This window comes from Mobula birostris, chromosome 25, assembly GCF_030028105.1.
Source record: "Mobula birostris isolate sMobBir1 chromosome 25, sMobBir1.hap1, whole genome shotgun sequence".
In the NCBI taxonomy this organism is placed as follows: domain Eukaryota; kingdom Metazoa; phylum Chordata; class Chondrichthyes; order Myliobatiformes; family Myliobatidae; genus Mobula; species Mobula birostris.
The window spans coordinates 17,760,584-17,771,716 of NC_092394.1; the positions used below are offsets into that span (position 1 = coordinate 17,760,584).

The following is an 11,133-nucleotide window of genomic DNA, read 5'->3' on the forward strand; positions in this document are numbered from 1 at the left end:
GGGTCTTTTAAGAGACTTTTGGATAGATATGTGGAGCTTAGAAAAATAGAGGGCTATAGGAAGCCTAGTAATTTCTAAGGTAGAGACATCTTCGGCACAACTTTGTGGGCCGAAGGGCTTGTATTGTGCTGTAGGTTTTCTATGTTTCTATCTAGATTCCTAATGGATTTTAATTCAGAATTGAATGAATCTGGCTGAATGTTATGTCATTTACCATTAAATATAACAATTTCATGGCACATTTAATTGCCACATTTTTCCACATCAGAGGTCACTAATATTGGCCAGATCTCTTCCTGGAACGATTTTTGTTATATCACTAGACTGACTTTTAACTTGCTTCATTAACAACCTTCCACACCCCCACCCCCTTATATGCTGCTTGGTACATCTTTCCTCATGTAAACCGTGTTCTAATGGTGATTCTGCTGTGAGAGCTCAAAGATGGATTACCAATTAAGGTTTTTTTTAAGGTGTGGCATTTGTAACTGCCAACGTGAAGAATGACTTTACAATGAATGTCAACTATATTGATCCTTATATCCATACAATCTAGGTTAATGAAAGTAATTTGCAGCATTGACCTATCTGGCACTCATGTTCAAAATCTGTAGAATTTTATCTTTATTTTAAGCTGCAGTTCAAATTCAATTAATGTTCATTTATTTATCCCTTATATATTGCAACTTATAGTTCGCATTTATGTCCTGTCAGCTTCCAAATTCAGTCTTCTGAAGCACAATTTGTTTCCCACAAGACGGAATATTTGTATGGGCCTATTTTCAGTACAGATTCATTCTTCCTTGTACATTATTCAACATGAGCTTTGATTAGCTGTTTTAAAAGTCTGATGTTATTTGAAGACCTTCTTCATGGACTCCTATGATCCCATACTGGGTCTACTGTTTCTTGAACTCTACCTGTAAGGGTACCGCTTTCCTAAGACTACAATAAATGATTTTACAATTCCAACTACCTAAGGCTTCATAGAACAAATCCTTTCACTCCCATTGCCTTTTGTTCTAAATTAGATATCAGATTTTAAAAATTATTTTCTGATGAACATTGGGTATGTTGTAGAGCTATTATTTGAAGAATACCTTGTGGAAAATTTCTGATTAATACTGTTGCAAATATGGCCATCCTTAGTAAACTGACCAATCAGATTACAAATAAAAATGAATGCTTCAGAGAAAATAATGATAGATTATTTTTGGTTTCCACTAGTTTTAAATGTGGAATGCTGATTCACGAGTACCTTTGAATCTCATAATTTCCAAGCATGTGGCTTGCCATTTACATTTAATTCAAGACTACTTTTATTTCCTGATTTGTAAGAATAAATTTTAACTCAGGTGAATGTAGTGACATAAAAAAATCAGCATTTTGTGAGCCATTGTTGATGATAATACATGGCTCATTGACTTGTGATACACATATATTTGTGCGTTGTTAGAACTCACAACAAATTATACCTCCCTCCCCCCGAAAAAAAATGCTGTGAACCTCAATAAGGATCAACATTAAAAAGTTTCTACTGTATGCTGTAACAAATTCCCCCCAATTCAATCAACAACGCTGTTTGAGTGTGACGATTGAAAGCTTAGTGACAATGATCCTGAATTTTGAATAATCCTGTTTACTTTAAATCCCTTCTCCTTGTATTTATTTGCTGTTGTCCATACTCTTTCTAGCCCTCCAGAAGCTGGGGCAGGAACTTTGTATTTGATATAACCCTGTGGGAGCCCTGTGAAATAAAGCCAACAGCAATTACCATATGACTATATAACAATTACAGCACGGAAACAGGACATCTCGGCCCTTCTAGTCCATGCTGAACTCTTACTCTCACCTAGTCCCACTGACCTGCACTCAGTCCATAACCCTCCATTCCTTTCCTGTCCATATAACTATCCAATTTAACTTTAAACGACAACATCGAACCTGCCTCAACCACTTCTGCTGGAAGCTCGTTCCACACAGCTACCACACTCTGAGTAAAGAAGTTCCCCCTCATGTTACCCCTAAACTTTTGCCCTTTAACTCTCAACTCATATCCTGTTGTTTGAATCTCCCCCACTCTCAATGGAAAAAGCCTATCCACGTCAACTCTATCTATCCCCCTCATAATTTTAAACACCTCTATCAAGTCCCCCCTCAACCTTCTACGCTCCAAAGAATAAAGGCCCAACTTGTTCAGCCTTTCTCTGTACCTTAGGAGATGAAACCCAGGTAACATTCTAGTAAATCTTCTCTGTACTCTCTCTATTTTGTTGACATCTTTCCTATAATTCGGTGACCAAAACTGTACACAATACTCCTAATTTGGCCTCACCAATGCCTTGTACAATTTCAAGATTACATCCCAACTCCTATACTCAATGCTTTGATTTATAAAGGCCAGCATACCAAAAGCTTTCTTCACCACCTTATCCACATGAGATTCCACCTTCAGGGAACTATGCACCATTATTCCAGGATCCCTCTGTTCTACTGCATTCTTCAGTGCCCTACCATTTACCATGTATGTCCTATTTTGATTAGTCCTACCAAAATGTAGCACCTCACATTTATCAGCATTAAACTCCATCTGCCATCTTTCAACCCACTCTTCTAACTGGCCTAAATCTCTCTGCAAGCTTTGAAAACCTACTTCATTACCCACAACTCCACCTACCTTAGCATCACCTGCATACTTACTCATCCAATTTACCACCCCATCATCCAGATCATTAATGTATATGACAAACAACATTGGTCCCAGTACAGATCCCTGAGGCACACCACTAGTCACCAGCCTCCAATCTGACAAACAGTTATCCACCACTACTCTCTGGCGTCTCCCACCCAGCCACTGCTGAATCCATTTTACTGCTTCAATATTAATACCTAACGATTGAACCTTCCTAACTAACCTTCCGTGTGGAACCTTGTCAAAGGCCTCACTGAAGTCCATATAGACAACATCCACCGCTTTACCCTCGTTAACTTTCCTAGTAACCTCTTCAAAAAATTCAGTAAGATTTGTCAAACATGACCTTCCACGCACAAATCCATGTTGACTGTTCCTGATCAGACCCTATCTATCCAGATAATTATATATACCATCTCTAAGAATACTTACCATCAACTTACCCACCACTGGCATCAAACTCACAGGCCGATAATTGCTAGGTTTACTCTTAGAACCCTTTTTAAACAATGAACAACATGAGCAATACGCCAATCCTCCATCACCATCCCCGTTTCTAATGAGATTTGAAATATTTCTGTCAGAGCCCCTGCTATTTCAACAGTAAGGTGAAAATAAATCCCAAGGGTTTCTACAGTTATATTAATAGCAAAGGATAGTGAGGGGAAAAAATTGGTCACTTAGAGAATCAGAGTGGACAGCTATGTGTGGAGCCAAAAGAGATGGGGGAGATTTCAACAAAATCCCTCAAGGTCCTACGGGATATCCCGTCAGGACCTGGAGACTTATCCACTTTTATATTCCTTAAAAGCGCCAGTACTTCCTCTCCTTTAATCATCGTAGTTTCCATAACTTCTCTACCTGTTTCCCTTATCTTACTCAATTCAATATCCTTCTCCTTAGTGAATACCAAAGAAAAGAAATGATTCAGAATCTCCCCCATCTCTTTTGGCTCCACACATAGCTGTCCACTCTGATTCTCTAAGTGACCAATTTTTTCCCCTCACTATCCTTTGCTATTAATATAACTGTAGAAACCCTTGGGATTTATTTTCACCTTACTTGCCAAAGCAACCTCATATCTTCTTTTAGCTTTTCTAATTTCTTTCTTAAGATTCTTTTTACATTCTTTATATTCCTTGAGCACCTCATTTATTCCATGCTGCCTATATTTATTGTAGATATTTCTCTTTTTCCAAACCAAGTTTCCAATATCCCTTGAAAACAATGGCTCCCTCAAATGTTTAACCTTTCCTTTCAACCTAACAGGAACATAAAGATTCTGTACCCTCAAAATTTGACCTTTAAATGACCTCCATTTCTCTATTACATTCTTCCCATAAAACAAATTGTCCCAATCCACTCCTTCTAAATCCTTTCGCATCTCCTCAAAGTTAGCCTTTCTCCAAGCAAAAATCTCAACCCTGGGTCCAGACCTATCCTTCTCCATAATTATATTGAAGCTATTAGCATTGTGATCACTGGACCCGAAGTGCTCCTGAAAACAAACCTCAGTCACCTGACCTATCTTATTCCCTAACAGGAGATCCAACACTGCCCCTTCTCTAGTTGGTACCTCTATGTATTGCTGCAAAAAACTATCCTGCACACATTTTACAAACTCCAAATCATCCAGCCCCTCCACAGTATGGTCCTCCCAGTCTATGTGTGGAAAATTAAAATCTCCCACAATCACAACTTTGTGCTTACTACAAATTTCTGCTATCTCTTTACAAATTTGCTCCTCCAATTCTCGCTCCCCATTTGGTGGTCTATAATACACCCCCATAAGTGTTGTTACACCTTTCCCATTCCTCAATTCCACCCAAATAGCCTCCCTAGACAAGCGCTCTAATCTATCCTGCCAGAGCACCGCTGTAATATTTTCTCTGACAAGCAATGCAACACCTCCCCCTCTTGTCCCTCTGATTCTATCACACCTGAAGCAATTAAATCCAGGAATATTTAGTTGCCAATCACACCTCTCCTGCAACCATGTTTCACTAATAGCTATCACATCATACCTCCAGGTATCAATCTATGCTTTAAGCTCATCCACCTTTCTTATAATGCTCCTAGCATTAAAATAAATGCATTTAAGAAATTTTCCACCTCTTACTCTCTGTTTATCACTAACAGTGCAAACAACTTTACTATTTTCTTTTTCTTCCTTCTTCCCTACAACTGTTCCTACACTCTGGTTCCCCTCCCCCCTCATATCTAGTTTAAATCCACCGGAGCCTCTCTAGCAAACCTACCTGCAAGAATATTTGTCCCCCTCCAGTTCAGATGGAAACCATCCCGCCGGAACAGGTCCCACCTTCCCTGAAAATCTGACCAATTATCTATAAATCTGAAGCCCTCCCTCCTGCACCATGTCTTCAGCCACGTGTTGATCTGCGCTATCTTACTATTTCTAAACCCGCCTGCACGTGGCACTGGCAGCAATCCTGAGATTGCTATCCTGGAGGTCCTGTCCTTTAGCTTGGCGCCTAACTCCCCTTTCAGGACCTCCTCACCTATCCTACCCACGTCATTGGTCCCTACATGGACCACAACATCTGGCTGCTCACCCTCCCTCTTGAGAATACCGAGAACTCGATCCAAGATATCGCGGACCTTGGCATCAGGGAGGCAACAGACCATCCGGGATTCTCGATCTCTTCCACAGAACCTCTTAACTTTCCCCCTAACTATCGAATCGCCTATCACTACTGCTCTCCTCTTTTCCCTCCTTCCCTTCTGAGCTGAGGGTCCAGTCTCGGCGCCAGAGATGCAACCACCGCAACTTGTCCCTGGTAGGTCGTCCCCATCAACAGTATCCAAAACGATGTATTATTGGTGGGAACGGCTACAGGGGTGCTCTGCTCATTCTGTCTATTCCCCTTCCCTCTCCTGACAGTCACCCAGCTACCAGTCTCCTGACTCTTAGGGGTGACTATCTCCCTGTAACTCCTGTTTATTTCTGTCTCTGCCTCCTGGATGATCTGAAGTTCATCCAGCTCCAGCTCCAGTTCCCTAACTCAGTTTGTCAGGAGCTGCAGCTGGATGCACCTTTTGCAGGTGTAGTCATCAGGGACGATTGTGCTCGCCCTGACATCCTGCATACTGCAAATGGAGTACGCGACTGCCCTAACTGCTGCCTCCATTACCTACTCTTAAGGTAATTAGATTTATTGAAGGAACTTACCCGGCCTTACCTCACTTGTGAAAGGATAAGTTAACCCATTTAAATAGTATACCGAAAATATTTTAAAATTTCTTCCTTGTCCTTTCCTGATTCAACAGCAAACAAAAAAAGCACTGTACACATGTTAAAGGTTATTAGAAATTACTTTTTTAGTTATATAAAGAGTAAAATACAGAAATAGAGAAAACTGATTAATAGAGTAATAAAAGAAACAAAATAATACTATCACTAAACGGATCACTAAACCACACCACACAATAAACTGCTAGAGGGAACTGCAAGTCCCTCTCCCTCTCAACGTCCTTGTCTCTATCTCCCACTTCCACAAAGAAATTGCCCCTTATTATACCCTTCAAGACCCTGTGCTCTTACTGCTTTCCCAGACTTTTCACCATATCTACTTTCAAGGCTGTAACTAGTACTCACCCCAAGTTCTCAAAGCATGGATGGGAATTGGTTCCCTTGTACTTTTGCAAAACACTATTTTGCTTTGCAAGCTTCCATTTTTTGTTACATATTTTAATATATACCAAGGAAAAATCAAATGTAACTTGGTGTTGTTTTGCCTGCCCTTCACATCATAAGACCATAAAACATAAGAGCAGAATTAGGCCATTCAGCCCATCGAGTCTGCTCTGTCATTCAATCATGGTTGATCCTGAATCCCATTCAATCCCATACACCTGCCTTTTCTCCATATCCTTTGATGCCCTGACCGATCAGGAAATGATCAACTTCCGCCTTAAATATATGCATGGACTTAGCCTTCACTGCAATCTGTGACAGAGCATTCCAGATTTACTACTTTCTGGCTAAAAAAAATCCCTCCTTACCCCTGTTCTAAAGGCACTGTATTCATGTGGGGCACTTTGAGCCATAAGTATCTTTGTAAACGTGTGTGTTTTAATCCCAGTATTTCCACTTGTATATACAGTAACTACATTTGATGGGAAATATTTATGCAGACATTAATGTATATTATATCTGTGTTTCAGTTTTACATCTAGTTGTGTTTAATCTTTTATTCTTACCATTGTTTTCTTCTTTTCAGGCCTTTAACTCAGCAAGTGACAATTTTAAGTTATCTTATGGTGGTCACCAGTATCATGCCAGCTGTGCCAATTTCTGGATTAATTGCGTGGAGCCTAAGCCACCAGGCCTCATCCTCCCAGACTTGCTCTGACACATAGTCATGGGAGCTGGATGCTGTTAAACATGTCCACTTCTTGCACCCCATTGACATTTCACACAGATCAGTGGATAATGCAAGGTAGCCTGTAAAGCAGATCAATTTGCAACTTTTATTTTTTTTAAGTATATTTAATGTTATTTACATGAGCTCCTGTCTAACAAGCAAGGTTGCTTACGTTCTGCTTCCAGAAGATACAGCAGCACTTCAGATTGAACCAGACCTAGACTTATCTGTTTGTTCCTAGTTACTTGAAATCTAGAAGTTGTAGTTGCATTTAATAGTTGCAGCGAAACAACTTTGGTATAGATCTTAATATTTTTAAATGGGCAATCTTATAATGAGGTGTTAAATTCATTCCAGTTTTCTGATTGTTGGAAAAAAATTATAAAAGCCTAGATTTTAAATTAGTCAAATGAGTAAATTTTTCACTTTCACTCCTTTAGTTCTCTGCCGGGGTACTGAGTGGAATGAATGATAATAGCTAAGGTGTCATAGAAAGAGGAGAAAAGCTCAGCACCCCAGCGGATGTAAAGTTACCCTAATGTAAAAATGTTGTCCAGATGCAGACCTTGCTCTTCCTGAAGCCCAAACAGAATGTAGCAGGGTAGAGGATGCATCTTGCAGTGTGGATGCAGTGGGTGTTGTTTACAATAGTTCCTCAAAATGTGAAAGCTGTTAAAAAAATTGAGTTGTTTTTTTGGTTTGTGAATTTACTAAGTAACACAAATAATACATAGCAATTTCAATATTCCAGTCTATTTATTTCTCCCCCCAGAGGGTCAAATGAAAGCCCTCATGAGCCACCTCAACCAGCCACTGAGTTAAATCGGGCAAACCCATGTGTCCGAGTAGCTGCTCTCAGAGGGTAACTTGACTGGAGAGTGCAATGTAAAATGAGCAATGTTGGACTAATGTCTGTTATAAATCTCTGCTATTTGACCTCCTTGGAAATAGAACTAACAGCAAACAGCTGAATCAGTACTGCTGTAGTTACACCCCACCCCACCCCGGTCAAAATTAGCCTGAATGTATCACCTGTCCCAGTAATGGCATCTTTTGTTGCATTTCTTCAAAGCAAGCTATATTTCAGGAATATTGTGTAAAGGAGTTCTAACATGAATATTCAAAAAGAAATTGAAGCAACAATATAAATTTTAGAAGGTTTGCTGTAGTTGTCTTAATATACATTTATTTAAAACGAAATAACATTCCCATTTGAAAACATCCCAGTTTTCTTGGGAGAAGTTTATTGTTCTATAATGGTGTACAAAATCATACAAATTTTTATTGGTTTAGGTCTAAATTTTATGTTTTACAATTTTATATTGCAACATTTAATCTCTAATGGTCCACCTCCTTCCTCATCCTCCACCCACTGCATCAGCAGTCATCCAATTTTAATATCTTCACTTTTCCTTTCTTTGCAATGTCATTGTGTGGATATTGCATGATTCATGTTATGTATGTTGATAAATACTGGAGACCACAGTGAAGTAAGCCCCATCAAAGCATGGACTGCAATTTATTTGTGCAAACGGGTTTAGTGAAAGCAGACTTGAGTAACAAGCACTGTTACTGAAATAGGGAGTTTTGTGGTCATGAGGCCAATGGTGCACTACCTCAGGAATTGGAGCATTTAGTGATTAAAATGTGGAATTCTACAAGAATAATCTATTTCAATAAAGGTTTAGATGTTTATTTTTTCCAGGGTACTTTTTTTGAATTTTTTTCCTTGCATCTTCACTTATGGTTTAAGTTCATGCAACAGACATTTTGTTTCGCGGTAAGCTACCTACTTGAAGAAACATTTTTAATTGTTACTGGAAGAACGGAAATAGAACACATTTAACTTTTGTCAAGATAGAGTCAGTGTGCAGTGAAATTTACAATCAATCAGTTCTGTGATGGTTACAATAAATACTCTCCAAGATCATGATCTGCGTGTTTCAAAGAGTCAGCTGTGACTTTGTAGATCACAAACCTTGGTTTTATGTGAAGGAATACACGTGAAGTACTCCAAAAGTAACCCTTAATCGTTAGAGAAGGTACTCCCTGAACAGTATTTGCATTATATAAACTCTCTGAACGGTGATTCAACATTTTTGGTTCTGCAGAGCTACAGGCCAAATTATTGACTATATCAGCCCAAGTGGAGGATATTTCATTTAATTAATCTATTAATGTGCTGATCTTAACTGTAAATGCACTTTTTAATATTCCTTTTATCCACATTGATAATTATTTTATATTGATACGTGTGGGTGGGTAATTACACTGTTTTAGCCTGCTTTGTTTGAATTAATTGTATGTAAATGTATGCTTTCCTGTTATTAGCTGTAACCATTCAAAATGGAAAAATTAAGAATGTGATTCAAGTGTTAAATCTTAGTCTAAAATGTTGCAATAGTGTTCGCACAGTAAGCTTTTACTGTTGGAGACTTGGGCAGATGAAATAAATATGACATGTCATTCCTCTCGATAATGAACATTAATTTTGATTTGGCATGGCTTTTAAATTACGATTTTAATAAAGCATTCATGTTCATAATATTATTTGTCAATAGATGTTGATGATGAAGCCTGCTTTGTATTTCCAGTATTTTTGTATTTAGTTGAAAAGTAATACAGGTAAGAAATTGAGTCAAACGGTCTCTTATATGCAGTTTGATGTAATCTGATGCCCTTTTTCCGTAAAGACTGAGTACCAGAGTTTTAACATCGGATTGGATACCTTTTCATTGCCAATAACTCTAGTGTCCTAGGTTACTGTATCCAAGGTTACACTCTAGTTGCTGTAGAAACCTTGTGAATCGTAATGGAATGTGTCGCAGCCATTCTTGTGCAGCAGGTGTTATCTACTTATCAAAGCATCAATACAACATTAAAGATTTCAAGGGAAGTTATGTTTCAAAGAATTTATTGGAAATTCTCATTTATTTTCCACAGATTGAGCCCTACTGGCGTTCATATTTTTTATAGAATGTCCAGGTTTTTAAAAATCTAGTGATCACCTTTTACTGCAAGGTTTAGACAGAGAAATCAAATATTTAAAAGCAAATCAGTAGTTTCTTTCATATTCTCTTATCTTTACCAAAATATTTTCAATTACTTTGAAATTAGTCACTTTGAGTTAATTAATGATTTTATGGAATCAGAAAATAGTATTATAATCCACCTAGCCCATTCCAATTTCTCAGAAAGTTACTATACATAAAAATAGTGGTTGACAAGAGCGTTTTTGTTAATTTTGAATAGGAAGCTACTGTTCTTTATTCCTCCATTACTCTCTCTTTTTAACTATACAGTAATAGATGTACAGTATATGACAGACCGTAATATTATAATAAGAATTAAGCACATTCCTACCACTGTAAGTTGCCCCTAGTGTGTAGGTGGGTAGTAGAATCTGGGGGAAATTGATGGAAAGGTGGGGTGGGAGGGGGGAGATAAATTGCAGTAGAAGTAGTGTAAAGATGGGAAAGTGTGCTGTATGTTTTAGAACTCAATAAATTATAAAATTGTAGGTCTTTGAATATATTCAATTTCATCTGTAGAATTTCCTTTGGTATCTATCTTGAAATATCTGTTTGGAATAATGTTATTCTATTCATCCTTGAACTGGTTTATTCACTCAGATAAATAAGCTCCTCTCTGTATTTGTTGTAAAAGGCCAACACAACTAATAATCATCTCTCAAATCCATCTTAATTATTAGCTTTGCTGCTCTTTGTAGAGAGTTCAAGATTAGTAATTCTGTCAATGATGTAGCTGGTGGTAAGGCCAGTTATATAAACTAGTTAACAACAGCATTCCTTGTCCATTCGTCCCTCCCCACTAAACTCTTTCTCAGCAATTAACATGCAAGAGGTCAAAGTGCTACACGTGCCCATTTACCTTCTCCCTCATCTCCATTCAGGGCCCTAAGCAGTACTCCAGATGAGGCAATACTTCACCTGCTAATCTCATTAGGGTAGTCTATTATGTCCAATGCTCCCGATGCAGCCTTCTCTTGTAAATTGGGGGACTGTTTCATCGAGTCCCTCTGCCCCATCCATCAAA

The 11,133-nt window shown here is 38.4% G+C and overlaps 1 protein-coding gene across 5 annotated transcripts in view; it reads left to right on the forward strand.

The window, feature by feature from the left end:
• synrg (synergin, gamma) overlaps window positions 1-10,490 on the forward strand; it is a 124,564-nt gene extending 114,074 nt beyond the window's left edge. For all 5 annotated transcript variants that reach the window (XM_072243347.1, XM_072243348.1, XM_072243351.1 and 2 more), the window contains one exon: window positions 6,934-10,490. In XM_072243347.1, the coding sequence (XP_072099448.1) occupies window positions 6,934-7,065 (132 nt within the window). In that variant the 3' untranslated portion in view covers window positions 7,066-10,490. The remainder of the gene's footprint in view (window positions 1-6,933) is intronic.
• The last annotated feature ends 643 nt before the right edge of the window (window positions 10,491-11,133 follow it).